Source organism: Colletotrichum orchidophilum, assembly GCF_001831195.1.
Source record: "Colletotrichum orchidophilum strain IMI 309357 chromosome Unknown Scaffold_2.1, whole genome shotgun sequence".
In the NCBI taxonomy this organism is placed as follows: domain Eukaryota; kingdom Fungi; phylum Ascomycota; class Sordariomycetes; order Glomerellales; family Glomerellaceae; genus Colletotrichum; species Colletotrichum orchidophilum.
The window spans coordinates 653,373-678,390 of record NW_019172958.1 but is presented as its reverse complement, the minus strand read 5'-3'; the positions used below and the strand labels follow the sequence as shown (position 1 = coordinate 678,390).

General features: G+C 53.7%; 6 protein-coding genes across 6 annotated transcripts; 3 read left to right on the top strand and 3 right to left on the bottom strand.

The window, feature by feature from the left end:
- On the bottom strand, nt 1-1,028 carry CORC01_00348 (ASF1 like histone chaperone; the record flags this gene model as incomplete). Its single annotated transcript, XM_022612006.1, has 4 exons — nt 1-382; nt 451-759; nt 822-861; nt 920-1,028. 4 exons carry the CDS (start codon nt 1,026-1,028, stop codon nt 1-3), a joined length of 840 nt encoding a protein of 279 aa, XP_022481631.1.
- Nucleotides 1,029-2,033: 1,005 nt separating this feature from the next.
- CORC01_00347 (mRNA 3'-end-processing protein RNA14) lies at nt 2,034-5,365 on the top strand (the record flags this gene model as incomplete). Its single annotated transcript, XM_022612005.1, has 4 exons — nt 2,034-2,750; nt 2,803-3,234; nt 3,284-4,301; nt 4,353-5,365. 4 exons carry the CDS (start codon nt 2,034-2,036, stop codon nt 5,363-5,365), a joined length of 3,180 nt encoding a protein of 1,059 aa, XP_022481630.1.
- A 2,747-nt stretch (nt 5,366-8,112) lies between these two features.
- On the top strand, nt 8,113-11,114 carry CORC01_00346 (piwi domain-containing protein; the record flags this gene model as incomplete). Its single annotated transcript, XM_022612004.1, has 2 exons — nt 8,113-8,567; nt 8,618-11,114. 2 exons carry the CDS (start codon nt 8,113-8,115, stop codon nt 11,112-11,114), a joined length of 2,952 nt encoding a protein of 983 aa, XP_022481629.1.
- Nucleotides 11,115-11,923: 809 nt separating this feature from the next.
- Nucleotides 11,924-14,603, bottom strand: CORC01_00345 (capsule biosynthesis phosphatase; the record flags this gene model as incomplete). The annotated part of the gene is made up of 4 exons (XM_022612003.1): nt 11,924-13,330; nt 13,416-13,878; nt 13,953-14,143; nt 14,280-14,603. The coding sequence occupies 4 exons, from the start codon at nt 14,601-14,603 to the stop codon at nt 11,924-11,926; spliced, it is 2,385 nt and encodes a 794-aa protein (XP_022481628.1).
- A 3,390-nt stretch (nt 14,604-17,993) lies between these two features.
- Nucleotides 17,994-18,260, bottom strand: CORC01_00344 (uncharacterized protein; the record flags this gene model as incomplete). Its single annotated transcript, XM_022612002.1, has 1 exon — nt 17,994-18,260. The coding sequence occupies one exon, from the start codon at nt 18,258-18,260 to the stop codon at nt 17,994-17,996; it is 267 nt and encodes an 88-aa protein (XP_022481627.1).
- Nucleotides 18,261-21,706: 3,446 nt separating this feature from the next.
- Nucleotides 21,707-24,594, top strand: CORC01_00343 (UDP-galactose transporter; the record flags this gene model as incomplete). Its single annotated transcript, XM_022612001.1, has 4 exons — nt 21,707-22,249; nt 22,309-22,449; nt 22,506-22,836; nt 22,889-24,594. 4 exons carry the CDS (start codon nt 21,707-21,709, stop codon nt 24,592-24,594), a joined length of 2,721 nt encoding a protein of 906 aa, XP_022481626.1.
- Between the last annotated feature and the right edge of the window lie 424 nt (nt 24,595-25,018).

Below are 25,018 nucleotides of genomic sequence, written 5' to 3'. Positions count from 1 at the left end.
CTAGTGAGTAGCGACCTCCTGGGCCTTGCCGGCAGCGGCAACGGGCTTGTCACCGGTATCGACGTCCATGGCATCGTCATCAGCAGCCTCGCCTTCGCCCTCCTCCTCCAGCTCGTCCTCGCTCTCGCCTTCGATATCGACGCTGCCGTCATCCGACATCTCGTCCTCCTCGGCAGGGACAGCCTCTCCCTCGCCGTTCTCGACGCCAGCCATCTCCGAATCCTCGCCGGCAGGCTTCTCGCCGTTGGCAGCACCCTCGAGGGCAGCCTCGGCCTCCTCCTCCTCCTCGCGCTCCTCAGCGCCGTACTCGTCCTCGTCAGCCACGAGGTCAGCCTCGGGCTGCTCAGGGGGGAACTCGGCGGGGGCAGCGGCATCGTTGTCCCTATGGCTCTCGGTTAGCTCCACTCTTCTTTGGTTTCTTGATTTCCCCTCAGCGCTGTGACAACGTACCACTTGATGGCGAAGCGGGTTACACGAGGCTTCTCGGCAAGAACATTGCGCTTGACTCGCTCAATAATAGGCTTGGAGGGGGGCTCGGCATTGAGCTCCTCAGAGTCGTACTCATTGTTGACATAGTAGCCAACACGAACGAACTCGCGGCCGTCGTAAGCGCAGGTCAGGAGGATCACAGTGACACCCAGAATGTCGGCGTCGGGGATTCTAGAGGTGTTGGGCGCATCGGCCTCGAAGATGAACTTGTTGACTCCGACGGGAACAGGTCCGACGAGGAGACTGTCGAGCTCTTGATCGTACTGGTCGCTGTTTTTCGACAATTAGCGAATGGCGGTGTACGAAATGAAAAAAATCCACCTCAAACTGACCTGGTAGCAGAGCCGACATAGGTCAACTTCCACTCGAGATCTAGTGAAAACTTCGTTAGTATAATGGCATCTGATGGTACTTGGTAGGCGGATTTTACCCTTCTCCAAGGACTCCAAGCACTCAAAGGTGATTTCGAACTCGTACTTGTCCGTGAACTTGGCGGGGTTATTCAGAACCTGAACGCCCAAAAGCGAGACGATCGACATCGTGAGATGTAGGCGATGGGGTTATGGAGTGAGGAATTGGTGTTAAATGTAAGAAAAAAAGTCTGCGCGACTTTGGATGAAGGAGAGTTGAGAACGAGGTCGCTGTGTAGACGTCCGTCCGAGGTGATGGGTTGAGTAGGTGTCTGTGGAAGGTCAGAATGTTTTGCGGCGAGCGAGATGGAAGAAGCAGGCTCGACCGGTCAATTGCTACGGGACAACGGCGTGGACGTGGGACGCGCCTGCCTCCCCCTAGGTACCGCGAATTTCGCGTAAAGTGTTCTCCACGCTGACGCTAGCCCATTTCGGCTCTCGCGCCTGTTCGAGTGCCTGCTCAATTCACCTCAGCCCAGCCACGCAAACCGAAGCTTGGTCAGGTAGCACTCGACACATTAATCACCTTGAACAGAGCAATCCAGCAGATACTTCGGATAGCGAGACCAATGTGACGAGCCATGTTACTGAGTAGATAAACTCCGCAAACGCCCAATTACCTCGAGGTGGATAATAGGATCTTGGAGAAGCTGCCACCGCGTGCCATCCTTATCCGATAAGATTGTCTTATCGGTTGTAGCTAAGTTCGGCCGATATTTAGCCAGGTCACCGCCAAACCAAGCTAGCCTGGTTTCGGCGTTTGCTCTCCTCCAATCTTTCAATGCCAGCAAGCTGCAACCGTTCAATTTTGCGACCCGTTCATCTTACAGGCAGCCAACACCATCAGCTTCACTATCCCTCGCAGCCATCAGAAACCTTCGATAGCCGATTACGAACGACGCGCTTCTTGACAAATTTTGCTTTGCGACCGTTTATTAATCTCGTGCGAGCCGAATTACGCCTTCCACTACCGGGCCTACAGCGTCTTCGCGCCCAGGGCGACCCATCAGCTCATAGCTACCACGACCGGTGCTACACTGCGAAGCCCATTGGCCTTCAGGTGTTCGGTCGGCTGCATAGCATTGTGACCTTTGCGAAGCTTTGCGACAAAGATTTGGCGAGCCCATCATCGCAATGGATCCCGAACTCCCGCAGAGTGGCCAACACTTCGAGGGTGCGTCTTGGGGAGAAGATGGATATGAAGAAGCAAATGATATACAGCATAGCGACGAACAAAGTCAAGATCCTGCCTTTCCACTTGATCAAGCTGCGAATGGTGACTCAGAAGATGCTGGCGAATATGACCCAGAGTCGGTCACGATAACTTCAATTCCAGAGACCGCAGAGCCCAACCCCCCCACCGATTCAATCCCAACTCCTACCACGTCCACAGCCACCAAGCCGAAATCAGGCAAACCCAAAACACAGGGAGGATTCCTAGTGGGAGACTCCGATGACGAGGAGGAGGATGCGCCCACTCCGGCCTCAACCGCTGTTCCTGCTGCTCCTGCGACACAGACTCCCACTGCACAAAACCCCCCCTTCCCTTCTGCGTCTACTCCTCTTCAAGGCCAAGTGAGCGCCACTGCAGAGCAGGCCAACCATGGGGTTGCCGTACGAGCGCCAAGTGCGGCATCGAGTGCAGCGCAAGCGCCGCCCCTTCCAAACGTGCAGCCTGTCCCGAGCAGAGATCCAAATGACACTTTTGGCATTCTGGAGGATCGTGTGAAGGAGGACCCAAGAGGGGACATGGATGCCTGGCTCGCGTTGTTCGCCGAACACCGTCGCTACGACCAGTTGGATGAGCTGCGTGCTGTCTACGAGCGATTCCTCCAAGTTTTCCCCCAAGCTGTAAGTACAATTTTGATTGTGGACAGTGAAGTTTACCCTGACACACATCCAGGCCGACATTTGGGCCGATTGGGCACAGCTCGAGCTGGACTCCAACCGCTTTCAGGACGCCGAAGCGCTTTTCAGCCGTTCACTGGTCAACGTGCCCAATGTCAAGCTCTGGACCGTATACCTCAACTATATCCGTAGACGATACGATCTGAACAACGACCCCAATGGAGAGTCCCGCCGGATTTTGAGCATGTCTTACGATTTTGTGATTGCTTCCGTTGGCATTGATCGGGACTCAGGTCAACTATGGAAGGACTACGTCCAGTTCATCAAGAGTGGTCCGGGCCAAGTTGGAGGCAGTGGCTGGCAGGATCAGCAGAAGATGGATCAGTTGCGCAAGGCCTACCACCGTGCAATCACAGTCCCAATGTTTGCGCTTACGGATTTGTGGAAGGACTACGACCAGTTCGAAATGAGCCTGAACAAGACGACCGTAAGTTCACAGTACCGCCTGTAGAGATTTGCTACTAATGACATTACAGGGTCGCCAATTTATCCAGAAGCGCTCACCCGCCTACATGACAGCCAAGGCGGCAAACTCGCAGCTCGATCGTCTGATCCCCAGGCTCTCGCGAACGTCACTTCCTCGACTTCCCCCTGCATCTGGCTTTCATGGCGATCAGGACTTCATGGAGCAAGTCGCTATCTGGAAGAAGTGGATTCAGTGGGAGAAGGACGATCCGTTAGTTCTTCTGGACGAAGAGCCTGAAGCCTATAAAGCTCGCGTATTGTACTGCTACAAGCAAGCGTTGATGGCTCTTCGCTTTTGGCCCGAGATGTGGGTGGACGCAGCAGAGTGGTGCTTCGCCAACAACATTGCCAAGGATGGCAAGGAGCTGGGTCTATCTTTCCTGACAGATGGCATTGAGGCCAATCCCGAAAGTGTTTTGCTGGCGCTGAGACATGGAGACCGTGTGGAAATGACCTATCCTGCCGGAGACGACGATGCGAGCAAGGCTGCCCGCGTGAAGGCAATAAGGGAGCCGTACAGCCGCGTCCTCGACACGTTATACGCCATGTCCAAGAAGCTTAAGGAGCGGGAAGAAAGAGAGGTTCGCAAGATTGAGGAAGTCTCTGCCCAAGATCCCAACATTAAGGACTCGATCGAACGCAATGATGATGATATTGGTGGCGATAACCAGCAGTCCGGTGAACTTGGAAAAGAAGAGCGCATCAACGCCGTGAAGCAGGGATTCTCGGTGCAGACGGACATGCTGAAGCGCACTATCTCATTCGTATGGATCGCGCTTTGTCGAGCTGCTAGGAGGATACAAGGCAAGGGCAACACGAACTCAGGCCTTCGGCAAGTGTTCATCGAGGCTCGAGGTCGCGGCCAGCTCACCAGTGACGTCTACATTGCTGTTGCGAAGATGGAGGCTCTCATCTATAACGACCCAGCTGGTGGCAAGATCTTTGACCGCGGTGCGAAACTATTTCCCGAAGATGCTAGTTTCATGCTTGAGTATCTCAAATTCTTGCACTCCAAGGGTGACACGACAAGTGAGTTCTAGTCCTTTCATACTTACTTGGTTCATACTGACCCATCCATAGATGCTCGTGTCGTTTTCGAGACCTGCGTCAACCGTCTCACTCAGAAAGAAGATAAGAAGGACCAGGCGAAGCAACTCTACTCATACTTCCACAAGTACGAATCGCAGTTTGGAGAGCTCTCCTCGATTGCCGAGCTTGAGAAGCGCATGTCAGAACTCTGGCCAGCCGATCCCAGGCTTTCACACTTCGCCAACCGGTTCTCGGTAGAAACGTTTGACCCCATCGCCTACCGCCTCATCATCTCGCCGGCTGTTCAACTGCGGCCGAAACTGCTGATCCCAGCCATCGAACAGCCGACCTCGGTCCGCCAAACACCGATGGCCTTGCCGGTCCGTCAGACGGCCAGCCCTGGCCCGCAGTACGTGGGTGTCACAAACTCTCCCAAGAGACCGTTCGCAGGCGATGATTACGAAGAGCTCAATCGGCCACGAAAGCTCGCCAGAGGAGAATCGCCTCTCAAGGGTGCTGCTGGTCGTCGCCTTGACCAGCAAAGACGCAACCAAGGAGCACCCCTTTCCCGAGACATCACTTTCCTCTTGGGTATCTTGCCACCGGCCCATGCCTATGCTCACTCGCCCAATGCATTCCGCCTGGTTGCCCCCAACCTCGTTGGCCTCATCCGCGAGACCCCGGTGCCCGATTACAGCGCGTGGAAAACCCAACAAGAGCTTGGCGCTCGACAAAATAATGGTATGCAACCCCCTTCCCATAGCCGACAGGCATCCGGTGATTACGTTGAATACGGAAATGGCGGACGGAACTCGCCCCAGGGGGTCCTCAGTCCATACGATGGGTCGGGACGGCGTCTGGCATCATCCGGATACAGAAGCTCCCCCCTCCGAACTGGTTCCAGCGGCGGAAATGCTGAGCCTGCTGCGTACCAAAATGATGTGCTTCAGGAGGGGCAGTACCCACCAGCGGCTCCCATTGACGGAAACGCTACCTGGGCACCGCAAACGCCTGCTGGCTACGGCCAAGCACCAGCACAACAATATGGCAGATATTTGTATTGATCTTGGAACTGACAAAAGGATTCAGGGGCGGGTTTCCGAAGGGGTTGGCCCTAATCACGATGCCTGTCACAGACTTGGTCGACGAACACATAAGTCGGCGTCTCAAGGCTCGCCAAATATTGGACTGGGCTCTGTACGCTCGGTGTCTGGGGAACTTTTTGTTTGTATCGAGCCCACCTTTGGTTCATGAACTCGAGGGCATTCTTACTCTTCCGTCCTTCAAGGGGACATTGGCCGCAAAGTCGACGACATCAATGTTCTGTATAATAAAAAAATTTCAAGGGGCTCCGCATTATGGGGGGGCGTTCAGGGCGGCGGAAACTTAACTCGCGCTGCTGCTGTCGCGAAAGCAGCATGCATTTTTGGTCCAAGCATAACTATGGCATTGCGTTCCGTGGCTCGTTGGCGAGACTTCGGGGAATGAGGATGGATGGTGGATGGATGGTGAATGGATGGTGGACAGCTGCGTGGGATGCCGGTACTAAGGTGTCGCCTACTTACCTTAGTTTGGCTAGCTGCTCGAGTAGACGAGGAAACTGCTTTTGAGATACCACTTGCTTGTGTGTACTTTCCAGTTTGTGATTGTTTCGTACCTAGTGCGTTTTTCTGGTGACCTCCGTGTTGAGGATAAGCTTATATTTTCAGAGCAGACGAACACAGCAGTTGCGCGTGTTGCAGACAATCTGGGGGGCCTGAGCTTAACAAGTCCACTATGCTGCCCACGATGCGAACCGATGCCCTCGGACAGGCTTGGAAAGCCGTTTCATACGCCCATATGCCAACCTGGCTTGAAATGATTCTGGCGATGCTCATGGTGATTCAGACCTGTCACTTCGTCAACTGTTGGACCAAGCCTTGAGTGGCAAGAGCTTTTCAGTGAGCAATTTCCCCGTCTTTTTGTTGAGTGAGACCCTGGGCGATGTCATCTAGAGGAACTACCATCATATCGCCCTTCACCGGGCACCTGATTAGCTCTGTTACAAGTGGCAAGCCGAGTATTTTCATATGAGATACGTTGCATTTCCTAGGATATAGTCTTGAATGATTAGTTTGTTTTCGAATTCGACAATATTATAAGGTGGTCTGAAGCATATCCGAAACAAGCAGCGTTCACCTCATGCTTTCTTGTCGTACCTTCTGAAATACAAGGCCGGCGGCACCTTCCAGCCCACAGTCGGGCGTTAACGGTTCTGTATGTCGCCTGAAATGATTCTATCCTAGGTAAGTGCAAATGTTGCTGGTGTTTCGAGAATCTCGAGCCAACTCCAGCTAGCTAGCCTTCTCACAAGCCTCGAATCCTCTTGTTCCTGTCACTGGTCTCTGATACGTAGGATGGCTTGATGTGAATGCTTTATTATATCATTATTCACGGGTTTTATTCTCACTTTCATAGCTGTCCCTAGCTTCATGCTGATCACACCTTCTGTTCTCATAACTGATGCCCATGAAACATTTGGGTGACCTTCATCGCCCACGTATTCCGGGGGTCCATCCTACCAATTTATGCCAGCAGAGTCACTGGAGACATCATCTGTAATATCCTTGTCTTCTATTTGACCATCACCGTTTGTGTTGGCTCACCCGTGTGTGCTCTAATGCTATATAGATATACAAACTCCCCTCTGGAAACGGGACGTGATAAAATGACCTGAATGATCCGCTCAAAATGCCTCAATGCCTCTTCTTGAAGATTTGCCTTTCGTAATCCAACCTATCCAATTTCTCTTCAAGGAACTGGCATTCTTGTTTCGTGGCTTCCAAAATCTATCATTCGGCCTGGCTCTCGATCCTTCTTTCCTATTGCTGCTCCTTCCCGCAAACTGTCAAATCGATCTCCATATCTCTCCGTTCGGAATCTATATAAACCAACTCTTTGGCCCTCCAGCCTCCAGCTCTTCTTCTTCTCTTCCACCACCTGTCCACACGCACAAACACACACGCATACACACACACACACACACACACACTTCAATCGACTTCAATAATACAAACTCAGGTAACTGGTTCAACACATCCATCCTTGACCTACCTTACAAATCCGTACAAACACTCATAAGATAAGGTACACACGCGCAAACAATGTTCCCAACGTTCCTTCCATAATCCACAAACTGTCTCCTTCCTCCTACTACGATACTGAATTATCTTCCACCTGGTCTACAAAACGACATCTTCCCTCCACTCACAACTCACTCTTTTCTTTCCTTCCACACACCTACCACCACGCCTCAACTTTGACCAGCCTCGACTCAGACAAGGTACCTTGCCCTTCCATCCTTCTTGCATCTTCACTATTCACAATTATCATTCTCTACACTTACAGGATAACTCAATAGCAACGGTATTTTAGAACCCCCAAACCAGCAAGACCTCACTTCCCCAGAGCGACTAGGCTCTCCCTGCTCCTTCCCTCACCCATTTCCGTATTCCACATTCGTACCTTCTCTCCCAATTTCCTCCTTCCTTGAAACTCTTCTCCAGACAGCCACAAAAGGGTCATCTTCCTCCACTTCAAATCTCCTTCTGTTCCTCTCCTTTCACCTGTCAACATCATCTACCTGAGCGAGAAGCCTACGGATACTGATCACAAGCCGCAATAGCGTTCATTACGAATCCTCGTGGACAACATCCACAAGCCAACTTCAACAAACACACAAGTTATTTTTCTCCGAAACACATCTCAATCTTTCCTTTCCAATTACTGAAAAGTGTTCTGCGTAGCATCACAGCTTCCGCCACCGCCCAGGATGTCTTCCACCGGTCGCTCCCCTACCCGTGGTCCTGCCAATCCCGGCAGTCCTGGCAGATCTCGCTCGGGGTCTCAGTCCTCCCAGAAGCCCAAACATGGCTTTGGGCCTTCCATGGGCTTCGACCCGGCGAAGCCCGAGGGCGGTCCCAGCAAGGATCACATCAACTCGCGCATCGACCCTCCTCCCGAGTCGTATCTTAATGCCGGCGAGACTCCCTTCATTCGGAGACCCGGTTTCAATACGGCTGGTAAGCAAGTCAACTTGGAGGTCAACCAGTTCCGCGTGAAACAGTGGAACGACAAGATGACCATTTACCAATACGATGTGTCCATTTCTCCTGTGCCCTTGAAGTACAACGTCGTCTTCAAGAAGGTCTGGGACTCTCCACCTGTTCAGGCCATGCTGAAGAAGTACAAGACCCTCTGGTTACAGGACGGACGCAAGCTGGCTTGGTATATTTTCCCATTTCCTTCAATTTTAATTCTCGCTGACATAGATACAGGTCCTCGGTACCCATCAATCGTGGCGAAGAACGCTTGAAAGTGGACCTTGATGAGGGCAAGCCAGTCCGTCCAAATGCCAAGCCGCGTGATAACTCCTTCTTCTTCGTGATGAAGGAGACGAAGAAAATACACCTTGCAGCTCTTGAAGCATACCTCACTGGCAAAATGGACTGGGACAACTCTGTTCTCGAGTGCATGAACTTCCTCGACCATTTGGTCCGCCAGTACCCCAGTGAGCGCCTTCTATCGATTAAGCGCAACTTCTACAACGAGCGCCAGAAGAAAAGCATGGATCTAGGCGCTTGCTTAGAGGTCGTCAAGGGTGTCTACTCTTCCGTTCGAATGAACCAGTCGGTTATGAATAAACTTGGTCGTGGACTCGGCTTGAATGTCGACGTTGCCAATACGGCATTCTGGAAGGGAGATGTTCAGTTGCATCACTTCGTCAGAGACTTCCTGGGTACTTGCGACCGCAGATGGCAGGGCATGGCGCCGAACGACATCGCCAATGTCTTGAAGCCAGTTCGCCAGCAAGATAAGAGCGGCAAGACAGTCTACACCATGTCGGATGCCTTCAAGCATCTTCGAAAGCTAGCAAAGCTTCGTTTTTGCCCCAAGCACCGCGGCAAGGAGAACTGGGACAAGGTTTACACCATCAAGGGGTTTGCATTCAACCCAAGTTATGGCGAGAGGGGTGCTACTACTGACAGCATCGTCTTTACCAACAACGGCGAGGAGATGAATATCACGCAGTACTTCAACAAGACCTACGGCTACAAGGTTCAATACCATGACTGGCCTGTTGTCGAGACTGCGAAAGCCGGCTTCTTTCCCATGGAGGTCTGTGTAATTGCTGCAATGCAGCGATACAACTACAAGCTCGACCCTGACCAGACCTCGGCCATGATCAAGGCTGCTGTCACACGTCCGAACCAGCGCAAGGGCGACATCATCGACGCGAAGAACCAGCTTGCGTGGAAGGAGGATCCCTATCTCCGCCAATACGGTGTTGTCTTCGAAGATCAGATGGCCAAGACCACTGGCAGCCTCCTTGAGCCTCCCAAGATCCAATACGCCAATAATGTGATCAGCCCGATGTTCTCTGGTCGCTGGGATCTGCGAGGCAAGAAGTTCTGGGTGCCTAACCGTGCTCCCCTCCAGTCTTGGGGTATTCTGATTCTCGAGAATGCAACTAACAGGGCCAGCGCCCAGGCCTTTGCGCAGACGTTCAGGCAGACCTACACTGGGCACGGAGGCAAAATTACCAAGGACGCCATCGTCATTGACAGTGAGGCCCGGAATAGCAACGTCGCCGACGCAGTTGCTAAGGCGTATGCCCAAATCAAGGCCCAGAACAAGGCCGTACCGCAGCTTCTGTTCTGTATCTTGCGGTTTAGTAACGTTGGCTCTTATGAGCGCATCAAGAAGTCCGGCGATTGCCGCTTCGGCTTGCTCACCCAGTGCGTTCTTGCCCGGCACGTTGACAAGAACCAGGCCCAGTATCATTCCAACGTGGCCATGAAAGTCAACGCAAAGCTGGGGGGTATTACCTGCCGCATTCCTCACCCGTCTGGTCCTTCTAACAAGGCCCCTGCCTTCTTCAAGGAAGTCACCATGATTATTGGTGTCGACGTCTCCCACGCTACCCCCGGAATCGACGCTCCCTCGATGGCGGCGATGACCATGTCGATGGATCAGGATGCTACCTTCTACTCTGCTGCCGTCGAGACCAACGGCTACCGCGTTGAAATGCTCTCTCCAGTGAGCGCCCGCACCTTCCTCGGTCGTCTCATGCCCACCTGGCACAAGCGGATGAACTACCCAGCGCCGCCTCCCCACATCGTCTACTTCCGTGACGGTGTCAGCGAGGGTCAGTACTCACACGTGTTGGAATACGAAGTCGGAACGATGAAGAGTATCATCAAGAGTATATACCCCAACGCCACGCAGCCCAAGTGGACGGTCATTGTGGCTACCAAGCGTCATCACATTCGCTTCTTCCCGCAGCAAGGTACAGGTGACAAGAACGGAAACCCCCTTCCGGGAACTCTCCTCGAGAAGGAAGTCTGCCACCCCTTCTGGTGGGACTTCTACCTCTGCTCGCACGTGGCTATCCAGGGCACTGCCCGTCCCGTGCACTACACCATTCTGATGGACGAGGCCAAGATGGGTGCAAACGATCTTCAGCGGATGATCTATGGTCAATGTTACCAATACGCTCGCTCGACGACCCCCGTATCACTTCACCCGGCAATTTACTATGCCGATCTTGCCTGTGGCCGGGCTCGTGCACACGAGAACATTGCCACGTCCCAGGGCTTCCGCTCCGGCCCCAAGGCGGCGGAGATGGTTGACGAATACGGCGCTCGCGGCCAGAGCATGTTCGAGGGCGAGCGTCCCACCGAGTCCCTTTCCCTGCTGCCTCTGGGTGGCAAGGGCCCTGACGCTGACCCTCAGGCATCTGAGATGTTCAAAGGCACCATGTGGTACATCTGAAGGTGCAGACCATGGATTCTGGCGGGTGGCGGTTGGATGAAGTGCGACGGGATGATGACGACGAGGGACGCAAGCATTGTTGTTGGGGAAGATTACGGGAGAATGAACTTACTAGTTCCGGGTCAGTCAGGAGAGGAGTTGGCCTCAATCGAGCGAAAGTAGATAGGATTACCTGGGTGAGCAGGCCCTGCTCTGCCGAGCATTGATAGTGAACGTTGTCATTCCCGAGTTACAAAGTCTTTTCAGTTGGTGATTAAAAAGTGTTCTGTCGCAGCAAAAACTCACTGAGGCGACAGCCTGCGTGTATCTCTAGCAAGCCAAGTCTCAACCATATCAAAAGTATCAAAAGTCACACCACATGCTGCATAAAAGGTCTAGGTGTATGAAAATTTTCCCTCATATCTTGGTATAGTAAGCACTACATGACCCTCATAGACCGACGCTGAACAACAACACCCTACAAGTTGCAGTGAAAACCCCGGTCAAAACGCTTCCCTACTTTTCCTCCCTATACGCTATACGTAAGTAGCTACGAACAGGTGAAGCAAACGCCACTTGCTCGTATTCTCGCACGACGCTCTCGGCTGGGTTCCGACGTGACGTGTCGAAAGGCTCCACATGAGCTCTCCGCTTTCTTTCCGGAAGCTCTGTCCCGTATGAAATCGATGCAAATCCACCCCCGCCATGGCAACCCACCTCCACCTTTCCGATGGTTCGGAACACCAATAGCTCGGCACATCATGACCCGCGACTCGGACGGCTTGGTTTCTCAAGAGCACTCATGCGACATCACCGCGATAAAAACTCGCTTATTTCGCAGTGACAGTAACGCTAGGGATAGAAAGATTCTCGCCCTTGCCCGAGGCGATGGGCATCTCGCGGGCCTTCTCCTCGGAACCAAAGTTGGAACTCGCGCGCCGGCTGAGCGTGAGACCTGCCGTGGAGCGCGCGCCCGGGCCGTAGTTGATGTTGCTCGCCTTGTCGAGCGTCTCCTTGCACATCCGTAGGAAGACGGCGCCGAGTTCAGGCCGGTGCAGGGGGATCAAGCTGAAGAAGAGGGAGGCGGTAATGCGGAAGAGGGTCTTGCGATGCAGGCGCACGGAGTACGTCTCCTCGAGGAAGGTGAAGAAGTGCTCCTGGAGGCTCTCGAGGAGGTCTGAGTCGGCCTCGTCGAGAAGAGGCTTGTCACTGTCGAGAGCGTCGCGCAGGTCGTAGTTATTCGCGCTCATGAACAGGATGTGGTCGTAGCCGCAAAGCGACTGGAGGACCTTGCCTAGGTCGTAGTGGATGTCGCCCTCGGGCGTCAACGTGTTCTCCAGCTGGCAGCGCACGTCAATAAAGCTGACGAGCTTCTCGTCCTTGGAAAGGATCGCGTTGCTAAAGACCGGGTCACCGTGAATGACCTGAGCATGTACACCCTTCTCCTCAGCCTCGTACGTGTCGAGGAACTCGTTAATACGGGCGAAGAGAGAGGCAGCGAGGGGACCGAGCGCATCATATTTGTGCTGGTCCCTGTAGTAACGGCTGCGCAGTTTCGAGCCGTAATTTGCGTAAATGTTGACGCGGTTGTTTGCCCGCGCGAGTGAGTGCTCCTCAAACTTCTTCTCCAGAGCACTGGGGATCTTGAGCGTGGCCTTGTCTGTGCTGCCCGTGGTGTGGACGGTGTGGAGGGCCTTGAGAAGGGAAATGAGGCGGCCCTTGGTAATAGACCGACCGACCAGGAGGTGAGAGAAGGTCAGACCACGTCGGTTCTCCATGGTGATGTTATAAGTGGTGGTGTCGGGAATGTAGTCTACGTTATATACGGTGGGGAAAACTTGGGCAATCTCTGAGGGCATGTGAGAGTAGAAGAAGAGCTCTCCGAGAATGTTCTCAGACTTGCTCGATTTGATCACCTTGTCGCCAATGATTTGAATGGTGTTGAAGTCGCGTGCGGCAATCATGCCGGCCTTCTTTGCGTCGTCACCCGTCGCAGCATCTTGTCCGATCAAGGCAGCTGGGTCCTGCTCATCCAAAAGCCAGCCAATTTCCCGCATAGTGTCGAGGTTGGCGTTGACAGCCAGGTCATCGACGTAGACATCGGCGTAGGGCTTGCCGAAGTGGATATCGTGATATGGGATCTCGTACTTGGCAAGCTGTGCAAAGGTGACGGGACCGACGTCGGCCAAAACTGATCCCAAGTTTCCGTGATGTGTGCGCATCCGGCGGGCCGTTTGCTATTCGAGGGTCAGTGGGAAGTCACGGGATAAGCCAGGAGCCATGATCTGCTCCTTGCTTGCCAAGCGCCATGACAGGACTTACAATGATGATGTAATGACCCGCGTTGTACAATTGCTGCACAAGGCGAATGTTCTTCTCGATGGGAGGGCAGGTGGAGTAATCTCCGGCCACGGCGGGCACGCCGACTAAGGTCATGTCGAGATCGAAGCAGAAGCGGCGCTTCTTCAGCTTGATGGGGAGGTTGGAAGTATCGGTCTTGAGAAGCTTCAGGAGGTCTTTCAGCTGCTCGGGTGTGCCGACAACGCTGAAGTCCTTGGTGCTGACGGGCATGCCCAGGTAGGGCACGCCGTTTTGGATCATGAGGGCGATCATCTGGGAGGTGTAGTACTCGCCCACTTCTGACCCATCGGGCCTCTTCATATCGAGGTTCTCGGCAGCCCATGACTTAAGCTGGCCGGCGGACGGGAAAACGTATGCGCCCGTGTTTGCCTTGTTGGAGATGGCCTTCTTCTCCTGGATGTCGACTATGCGCTCCAAACCGTCTCTGTAGCAGCGATCTGTCAGACTTGTCTTTCGGTAAAGGGAAACTCGCGCGCTTGGCTCCCGTTGGTCACTCACTTGGGTTCCGTCTTGATGTAAGAGAAGATGGGCTTGTCGCCAACGTCGGGGAAGTAGAAGCAGCCGCCGTGACCCTGGGGCATGTTGCGAATATCCTGGAGGACATCGGCCCAGTAGATGGTATCGCAGTCGAGAGAGACAGTCTTGCGCTCGAGGTGCTTCTTGGTCATGCTCTGGGTGACAATGTAGAGCTACGGGGGGGTCCGTCAGCGATGCGCTTCCGAGCTTGGCTTTGCCCCTCCTTGGGCGAAATGCGCAAGAGGGGAGAGGAGAGAGAGCGGCTGAAAGAGCCGGAAAGATTGCAAGAAAGCTTGGTGGAGGGCTTACCGTCTCGCTGGCACCCTTGGTCTGGTGGCGCAAGCGCAGGAGTCTGAAGTCGATCTTGGGAAAGGTCTTGCTCACGAGCTGGCCGATTCTGAACTCGTCGTCGACCTCCTCGTTGATGGCCATCCACAGGGTGTCGCCAGGCTTGAGGCTCAGGTTGTCAATCAGCCAAAGCAGCATGGGCCGGCCGACAATGTTGATCAGGGGCTTTGGGTAGCGATAGCCCTCCTTTGCGAAGCGTGAACCAATGCCGCCAATGGGGATAATGACATTGATGGGTTGGTGGTTGACGTCGCCGTTGGCGGCCGCCTTGGTTTGGGTGGCCATTGTATCGGATTGCTATGATCAACAGCTGAAGCTCTGCTAGGCTGAGATGCAGTTCGCCGTTTGCGAAAAAGAGAGCGGTGGGACGTCGACAGAGGTGTCGCAAGGCAAGGTCTGAGGGATCGAGGGAATGGCAGATTGTTGTCGCCAATGACGGGAGTGTCTCTCCAAGCGTTCGGGTGTATTCGTGGCGGTGAGACTGCAGCACCACAACCAAAGAAGAGAAAGACGGTCTGCTTTGTGTTGCGGGAGGAAGGAAACGAATAAGTGAAGAAAGGCAGGAAATGCAATGCAAATCAACAAGTTCCAGTCCAGCACGTCACAGAAGGCAAAGGAAAGAAGCGATGCTCAGGATGGAGGGTTTGCGAAATGGAGCGGGTCAGGCGAAAGGTGTCCCTCTTTCCCACCTCAGTAAAAAAGATACGTACACACTGCAGACAAAAGGTACAAACCTCCAGGGCTCTGCGGAGGGCAAGGGAACTGAGGTACTCTGTACCACTGTACAGTGAGTGCAAGGTAGGGGTCGTGGAGACAACATCCCGGTGCAACAGCCTATGCGCGACCTCGCCCTGTAGAACCGACCGTCCGTCCGCCCAGCGAGGCCCAGTGGAGAGAAAAGCTTCGGGTCCTTTTCGCTGCCAGGGAAAAAAAAAAAAAAAAAAAAAAAAAGTCGCGTTTGCTATTTTAATTTTCTCCAACTCGAACAGATCCATTGCGGGTGGTAGCGGCCCCCAAACCCATTGGGGGACCGACCTCGCCCTCCACCTCTCCTCCCTTGTCTTCGACGCCCTGCACGTAGTTCTGCCCCTCATCCCCTTGCCTCCTAGACTCATTTTGGTAGCGTCGGACGGAGAGACGACAAGGATAAAGGGGCTTGCTTTTCAGGGGTCTGTTTTCTTCTTCGCTTTCTTTTCGTTGCTGTCTCTCCTGCCGGCCTCTCAGCCATGCGGCCTATCTTTGTACGCTGTAACTTCCACATAGCTGACGATAATGGTCTGGAACTACCGTATATTACACAATCTCACCTCCTACACTCTCCCTCGACAGCTCGAGCGTAAACCCCAGCTCACTGACTGACTGGTTGACAGGAGACAGACAGCCCCGAGTAGCCTTTTCAAGACACGAGGCGACATGTGGTCCGCTGGACCGGGTTTGCTGTGCCGCGTCGTGACGGTGGATCATTGCCCGTGGGACGCTTACCTTCTTACTTCTACGGATGTTCTGTAGCACGATTCTGAGCAGCGAGCCGCCTCGCCGCCAATGGGCGCTGCCATCTGGGCGCCGCCCGGGCGCGATTGCTGTCAATCGATTGCGGGAGTGGAGCCGGCCGACGCCCCGGCTGGAGACAGTTAGCGCCCGACCGAGTTGGTACTGTGCGCTGAACCCCTGCCAGGAGCAGACAGACGCCCGGGCCAGCCCAGACTTTCGATGTGCCCCTCTAGAATCCAACGCAACGCGCTGGGTGTAAGTCGATCCACAGATGCCCTCGCCTCATCTGTCATTCGCACGATTTCGCTCATCTCCTTTTGCTGCTCACTGATCCTCGTTACTCTCGAGAGATGCCGCTATGTTCCGATTTCAGTATCTGGCGCAATCATCATACTGGTGACGGGGGCCCCTCTGTCGGAAACCCATGGCCCCGTTTTCGCAAAACTTTGGTCGGGGCCAAGCCAGGGATTCTCTCCTTCAGGAGCCAGCCTGATCGACCATCGCTCGTCCCAGGCTCCCAGCGACGCAGTCATACGCCCGGCCGCTTATTTTGCAAATGTGAGGAATAGATACGATAAGAAAAGATGGACACGTGTCTTGGCCATCGGATTGGCTTGCCAGAGAGGAGTAATTGCGTAAGAAAGCGGTCTCTCAAACAAAATTGTCCGCTTTGACTAGTCTGTTAAGCAATTTTGACATCATCACGTACTGTACATCAGCCGAACCACGCCTCTCGTTAGACTCCTTGCCGACTCGTCATTAAGCAAGTCCTGATTTGGTCGTATAATCGCGCTGTCTTAGTTCTTGGCGTGAGTTCGTAATCATCAGCGAATCCTGCGGGTAGCAGAATGGTGAAAAGAATCAAGCATCATTGGCGGTGCAGCTTGGCAGCTGAATCTGCCCGCCCGGCCACATCACAACCATCCCAACAACGTTTGGTCAGGGTGTGTCAAGGATAGGCAAATAGAACAGCTTTGCTACTGCTGTCAGCCTTGCGTGGCATCCGAGGAGACGCAGGGGGAGGGGCGAGCGACATGGACGACAAGGGTTGTATGCTTGTGTGTACGTAGTAGGAGGATGGCTTAGGCATTGGCATTGTCATTGGAGGTTCAGCGTAATCGGCGTAGGCACAATCCATCGATCAATGCCCAAGCATCGATACTGTGCTGCGGGCAATTGATGAGATTGCGGCATGCAAACTGCGCTATATATTGATTGCAGTAGAGCTGTGCGGCTGGCCGTCGGTGATACTGGTGTTCTGTTCAGGGGCGGCGCTCATTTCAACTTGTTGCTCTCGCGATGGACAAAGTTTGATGGATTGCATATCGGATTGCCGGTCCCATTATTGAAACTTTCTCTCCTTCTAGCGGCCCGCAAGCCATGAGAACCTTGGGTTGCGCCAAGTGTCACTGAGGCCGGTCTGAGTGTATCAACTTATTATTTGACCGAAAATAGCAATCCACAACCCTGAACCCAACACTGTCGGGAGGCCGAAGTCTGTTAAATTGCTGGCCCAAAAGCCTGAGCGAAGTGACTCACGTTGCGGATGGCACTCTGCCGCAGCACGATACAAAAGACTGTGTGAGATGCTACATAGTACCTGCTAGCGTAGGATGGGAGTACGTCGGAGGCTGAGAGACGACTAACTGGCCCATGGTCAATGTAATAAGGAGTGCCTTCGGAGTTGGGTCAAATCTTGGGACAAAGGTGATCTTGAACAAAGGATATCAAGGGGAATCCAAAAGGAAGGTCGGATGCCGTCGGCGCACGCTCTGAAACCGCTGCTTGACTCGTGGAGGGTTTGGTTTATCTAGAGACTGGCGAGGAGCGGTGATGAGCAGAGCATAGCACCAAGCTGGGTGCTCTTGGCGCTGCTAGGTAGGCCGGCAAGTTGGTGACCTGACAGGCGGTGACCGACAGTAGGGGAGACTTTGTACAGTGGTAATGGCACCAATTTTTGTTCCCGAAGCTACCGAGCGATGGGTATCTGATTGAGGGAAGATGCTGGGAGAACCCGGGGAATGCAGCGAGTCCTTGTCCAGTTAAAGTTTTCTGAAGTGTTTCATGCTCTGAGCTTCTTGCCTCACTTTTACTTTCTATCCTCTCAGAGGTCGCCCGTCCGTTCGTCGTCGTCGTCGTCGTCGCCACTCGACAGCCGCCGAGATAAAGGTAGCACAAATGCCATTATCTCTTGCCCCGCCAAGACACGCAACTTGGGCTAGAGACATCGTTATTGAGGCGATGCTGACGGGGACAACGAGACCGGCGGCGGCCAAGGCGGGATGGAACGGTAAGGAGAATTAGGAGAAAGAGAGGACGAACCAGCCGTCCGAGGTTTGATGCACACAGAATGAGGCTCCAACAGATAGTTCCAGGCCCGGGGTAGCAGACCTGGTGTAGTAGTTGCTGCATCGTTAATCGTCTGTCTGATGTCGGGACTGTGCTGTGCATTGTTCTCCTTCTCGAAGCACAAGAAGACGTCTGAGAGAGCGAGGGAGGGGGGAGAAAACAGAAGCAACCACATTAGGTTTAATCCGCCGGGACGGTAGACTATGCACTCATGCCACGCGTTACCGGGCTGTGCTGGAGACGCGTCTCATTTTCAGCGTGTCCCGCAGTTATCACCAGAGCCTCGGGCCGTTTTTGCTAACGTGGTGGCTTTTGGTCGATACAATGGTGTAGGAGTCTTGGTTGAGTTTGCGCAGGAATCCCAATTAGATGGTAAGAAGTTGCACATTTGCAGTTGGTGGGGGCTGGTGTCATCTCACGTCCTTTCCACCACTCTGCTCCGTACCTTCCTTTGTACCTATCCCTTTCTTACGAGCTGGCCAGAACACATGCAGGCAGGGGCTATCAGGCGCGCCCCAGTGCCCGGATACGAACTGAACCTTTTTTCCCCCCTTTTCAATCGGCATTGGATGAGGTTCAAGCCAAGAGGAAACAATGTGTACCATAGTACAGACTGCAGACTATAGAGAGCGGTAATACCGACATTGACAATCAAACTCGCTGTCCCTAAATTGAGCGCCGATGCAGCAACGAGATGTTCATTATGCCCGTTCCTTTTTTCCTATAGCTTATCGAGTGCTGGCCTCGCGTCAGTGAATAATAGGCAATTCTTCAGTCGCTTGTTGACCGCATCTGTACGATCTGACTTGGCTCTGTGTCTTATCGCACATAATTTCCAGAGACAAGGGGTGGGTGGAATTGTCATGTAATAAGCATCTCTCGCAGCCCTACAGGCTACTGTCAACCATTGACAAGCCGTCGTCGCGCCGAGAAAACGTGTAATTGGCGATCAATGATTGCGTCAGCTGACGGACACGGAGGATTCACCAAGTCCACCCACCTTCCGAGATAATGTAGAGTCAGGGACCGGAAGCCATAACCGTCATTACAAACGGCCATCTTACTGAGCGCCCTCAATATCTAAGAAGAGGCCCCAATGAACACTAATTGATTGATGGTTGAGTGAGTATAATGCGGTTCTCCACCGATAGATGAGAGAGCCCTTGCCTAGAGCGGGCCGTACTGTGCGAATAGGCGGACACATGTCCGCTGCTGTACGAACCTCGGTGGCGGAGTTGCACCCAGTTCTCGGTTCCCCGCCCCACTTTGTGCCTGCCTTATGGCACCTTCCATCAAAGGGTGGCTCTTTGCTGCAGGCTGCGGGTAGCCACTACCCATGTTGCCAGGTAGTACCTTATGTAGTGTACTGGGCGAAGGCGAGAAATGGGACTTGCGCGCGCGCCGCGACCCTCAAGTGGGAAACGGTGCTTCTTTGCTAGCCCCAGGGGGAAGCGCAACTGGAGCAAGGGGTAGCTCCCCATCCTACTACAGCAGAGGACTTGAGCACGTCCACTCGTGTCATGCTCCAAATAGGATTGGCGTACCTGTCCAAGTGTATAAGCCTGTAAGGCGGGTGGGCGGTTGGCTGCTGCAGCAGTTGCAGGACACCAAAAGAAATCGTCAAGTCTCTCGCAGCTCGTCGTCGTCTTTTCAGCAGAGGCAACTCTCAGCCTCTCTGAGTGTGCGAGACCAGGCCTGATTCGGATAGGTCGATACGCACATCTCCCAGCAGTCCTGCATCGTCATGGCAAATTTCTGCCAGGTATCCGTACGTTTGTTGGCTAATCTTTTGTTACTAATGATGATAGAGTTTGAGTTTTACTGATATTTGACCCCTTTTCTCCTGCAGTGGCACATCAACATATTCGGTCGCCCAAATTAGACAATCCAAAAGTTGAGGATTCAGAACCACCGATGCATCGCTTTGGTGGGTTATCGACGACTATGGTTTTGTAGCCGCTGAACACAATGTAGAGTCAACATGTACTTTGCGCACCGCTACATTCCATGTCGAGGTTTCAGACAGCTTCGGCCCTGGTTGCAGTTCGCGTCATGGCAAGACGGAGAGAGCTGTTGTCCTTGGGCATCGACCGGCGTGGGCGCATACGAGAGAGAAAGCTTGGCCCCTAAGACCGTGGATCACCAATCAGTCTCCCCCAAGTACAAGGTGTCACTTGAATCTGCAGAGTATCAGACGAGCGTATGTATAGTCGAGTCTTCACATGATATTCGGTCGATCCTCTTACAACGAAACGGGAAATTGCAAGGCAAAGCCGTCGCCCTGCATAGAAGCGCGGGCTCGACGATACCTTAGTGACACCGGTGTCCCGGCTCGCCTGACGTGGTACCGAAAGTCCCGTTGCCAGAGATCGGCTACTTTAATTCTGACACAGTGCGGCTCCTCAAGAGATCCCTCGAAAACAGAGACAAGCTCAAAGTCGCCCCCCAATTTGTGTCCACTTCGCAAGAGTCAACGTGGGAGGATAGTCGAGTGCAAAGTCGCAGACACAGAATCGGGTGCCTGTAGTGTAGCACCTCCGAGCTAGGACCCCTTTCAGAGTGCGCCCCTCGTCCTCCTTCTCCAGCGGCCTTTCCTTCTCTCCATCGGCAGACGAGACGGTGCTGCACCGTGTCATCATCTCGTCCAATGACAGCTCGTGCTATTCTCCTCTTCTGACCCACATGCACCTAGACCTTTCTAAGGTAACTTCTCATTGACAATCGCTTGGCTCCCAGAGACCCCACCAAAAAAAGAGAGACAGAGAGAGGCGACAGAGAGGGAAAGAGCAGGCGTCCCGTGGCTGTATCCGTATGAAAGTAGTCCGTACCTTTTTCGATGGGTGTGGCACACACTGTACATTCGCGAAAGTATGTCTGCACCTCAAGTGGACACCTCCAAGGATTGGTCTCTAGCCACGGCCCCCCTTCCTTTGCCTTCCCTTGCCTCGACTGCCTGTACTCGACTGCCTGCAGTGGCTTCTGCTTGTCGCTGCTTTCCCTCCCCCGTTTTCTGCTGGCGTAGGCCCCTTCGCTTCCATGCAACACCCATTCCAATCCATACCTCTCTAGCCTGCTACTCTTCCCGTGGATCGTTGTTTCTCTCTTTCACTCCTCCGGTCACGTCCAGCGCCACTGTCAACGCGATATTGGGACCATCGCAGGCGGAAACGAGCGACGACCTCCGATTCCAGACAAACCAACCAGACGAAACCGTCGACGAACAGCTCTAGACTCGAATACGCATGTCGGACTCGGCGGCTCAGCGAGCGTCATTCCCCCACACCCAGCAAACCTAAACACGACCAGAGATCCTTCCTTTCCCGCCTGCTGCAGCACCAAGACCGCCAGCAGATTTTCCGCCAGCCACTACCGAGCTGCACGCTTCACATTGCACCCGGGCAGCACTCTTCTGTAGTCTTCGCTCACTTGCAATCCTCTCGACGCTCTTTTCGTACAATACTCGACGAACTTCGATCGCATCCTCCTCTGCGCCCCCTCGAGCCTTCTCTCTGAACCGCCCTTCTAGCGGCTGGTGATAATTACATACAATGTTACGACATGGGAGCATACTGGGGCTCTTCTTGAAGCCCCTAAGCTGGGTCCCCAATGGTCCCCAACATGCCGCCTACGCGGCTGCCCTCGGCCTGGTCGCAATCCAGGTCGGCATCGGCATCATCATGAAGATTTCCCAAACGGGTGGATCTTACTCGTTTTCTCCCTCGGCGTCTGTCACCATCTCCGAGTTCTTGAAGATGCTCCTGTCGACCATCTTCTTCTACAACGAATGCAAGCGCAGGGTAGCCGAGGGCATTCGCCCGTCAACCCGAGGTGGCGGAAGCGGCTACGCCTCTCTCGCCACCTCAGAACTCCCTACGGCTGAGAGGAGCAGCTTGGATGAGAAGCGGGAAGAGGAGGGATTGAATGGTAGTGCCAGCTCATCCAGCACAGGCAACATCGTTGAGAGAAACAATGGCCCGCTCCCACCACTCGATGTAAGGACGTATTGGAGCTACGTCCGCGGCGAAGTTACCAGAGACGTGCGATATGGCTTCTGCAACTTAGCGCTGTTCTACGTGCTCATCAATAACTCGGTACGTGATCTCTCCGCGGTATACTTTGCAGTTTTGTTCGTTCCGGCTAATTTGATTAGATCTTCGTCAGCTACAAGATGGCCGACCCTGGTACCATTCAGCTGACCAAGAGCGGTGTCACCTTCATCACCGCCTTGGTCATGATTGCGACTCTGAATACCAAGATTTCCAAGATCCAGTGGATTGCCATTCTGATGCAGGTGAGCGGCACGACTCGGAGTACCAGGTGTTTGATCTCGTCACTAACACGATGCAGATCTGCGGTTTGATGGTAACCCAGTACAACCCTCAGACGGGCACGACCTACTCGTTCAGCACGTACTTCATCTTGCTCTTCCAGGTCTTCCTGAGTGCCTCGTCGGGCGTGTACAACCAGGCGCTGCTCAAGACTGACGACTCGAGCTTGCATGCTGACAACATGATTCTCTACGGAGCAGGCGCTACCATGAATCTGTTATGCCACTTGGTCATCAAGACATTGAAGGCCGACGAGCCGGGATTCTTCGAAGGTTATACCAGCTTTGGCGCCATCATGGTCATTGTCAGCAACGTCTTCATTGGTCTTGCCATCACCGCTGTCTACAAATGTGAGTGACCTACCGGCGCCTGCTAGTAAGCGACGTGTACTAACCCTTCTAGACGCCGACGCGGTGATCAAGTGCTTCGCCACGGCTGTTGCGACTGGGATTCTCCTCTATGTTTCGCCCATCCTTTTCGGCACCACGCTCAGCTTCCTCGTATTACCCGGTACCGTGGTTGTCTTCGTTGCATCATGGCTATACATGGATAACCCACCTCCCAAGGACCCCAACCCTACCCCGGCCAATGAGCCTCAGAAGATGTCGCTGTTCAGCAAGATGGCAGCCGTTGCGAGGAAGTTTAACAAGATCTTTCTCGCCGTGGCCACATTCATCACCGTTGTTATCGTGGCGTTCCTCACGATGTCCGAGGCCAAGATGCCGGACTTTGCCAAGGATGGAGCATCCGCCCCGTCTGGACCATCCGGACCGAAGCCTGTTACTGGCGGCGAGAGCAAGATTGAATCGCCCTTTAAGAACACAATGGCCATGATTCGATGGAACTCTGCCCGCGCGGAGCGTATTCCTATGCTTCAAAAGTATGAGCCGTTCTTCCACACCGTGCACATTTCTATGCCCAACATGTTCAAAGAGGAGGATCCCGAGTTCCACAACCTAACGCACGACCAATTCCCGGGTACCTTTACCGTCTACAAACAAGTGTCCCGTACCATGAAGCTCATCCTGGATACCCAACCCGAGATCGATGGCTTGATGTACTACCACTTTGATGCCTGGATTGACCCTCTCGGCTGGACGGGCATGAACCCATACAACATCCACTTCCCCGCGATCATTGATACCGCTCCTCCATCCCACGGTGGACCGGAGTACATGTGCCTTACCGATACCAAGAACTACAACTGGTGGGGATGGGGACAGGATTTCCACCGCACCGCCATGGCCGCAGCCGCAGTTGTTGACAACTTCGATCTCGAGTACAAGATCAGGCGCGACGAGTGGTGCGTTGGCTGGAGTGACATCTACTATATCCCGCGACGGTTTTTCGCCGACTACATCTTCCTCTCCGAAATCTTTGCCGGCTTCGGAGTCTTCCACGAGGTGGCAATTCCCACAATGGTTCGTATCATCGATCAGAGTCGCCGACGCAACCCTTACCGATCCATCATCGACCACATCAGCGACTGCTGGGGCCATTGCTGCAGCTCTAACCCCAAGATCCGCGACGTCCTTGGTGCCCGCTGCGGCCACCGTCTCAACTACTTGGAAGAGGCACCAACTAAGGCTTTTTACGACAAGCTTGATGCGCAGGCGTCGATTCTTGGCCACCCTCTTAACTCGACCAAGTACGCCATGTCGAGTGTGGATGCCGCTCATCTGTTCGACAGCGCAGCCCTGGCAAGCATCAATAATGGCGAAGCCCAGAAGGTGAAGCCGATTAGCGATGATGCCTTGGAGGATGATCAACGGGCGGACAAGCTGGCTGCAGACAAGGCTAGTGAAGAAAAGAACAAGCTGAAGTCCGAGCACGCCCCCGTTGATAAGACTGAGAAGCCCGGTAACCCTAAGGCCGACCCAAGCAAGGTCGACCCAGCCAAGTCGGCTCCGCCCAAGTCGGCTCCGCCTAAGGAGAACAAGGAGGCGCCACAGAAGGATGGACACAAGGAAGAGCACCAGGATGAGAAGAAGGAGGGTGACAAAAAGGTTGATCCAAATGATGCCCTCAGGGAAGCAGATCGGGAGGCGGACGTAAAGCGGAGGCTACGACGTGAAGTTATGGCTGCCGTCGCCGGACTCGGTTATTAAGCTCATATACCCCTAAGTTTCTTTTCTTTCCTGTATTCTTTCTTGTTATCCCCTTTGACCAGTCCTTGGGTATGGAGATTCGGAAGCTCACTTCAGTTGGGCAACCACCAGAGGGGCACGAGACACGACAACAAAGGCTGTATTGGCAGCATACACTGGTAGATATTATCCTGATGGCATCGAGCGGCCATTAAGTGCACCCACAGAGCGAGCGCTTCACAAGCTCTCTGGATATGGTACGATATAGACTTGTCGATATTTATTAGTTCACGACTCAAAGGCTTTTTCTTTTTATTGTCCTTTTTGGAGGGGTACTAGGCGTAAAAAAGCCATGGGCAAACGCTCTTGACTGTAGGGGAGCGCGTAGTAGCGGCACAACTTGAGGCCGGTGGGTGAACAGCTCAATTGAGACCGAATTAAGTGT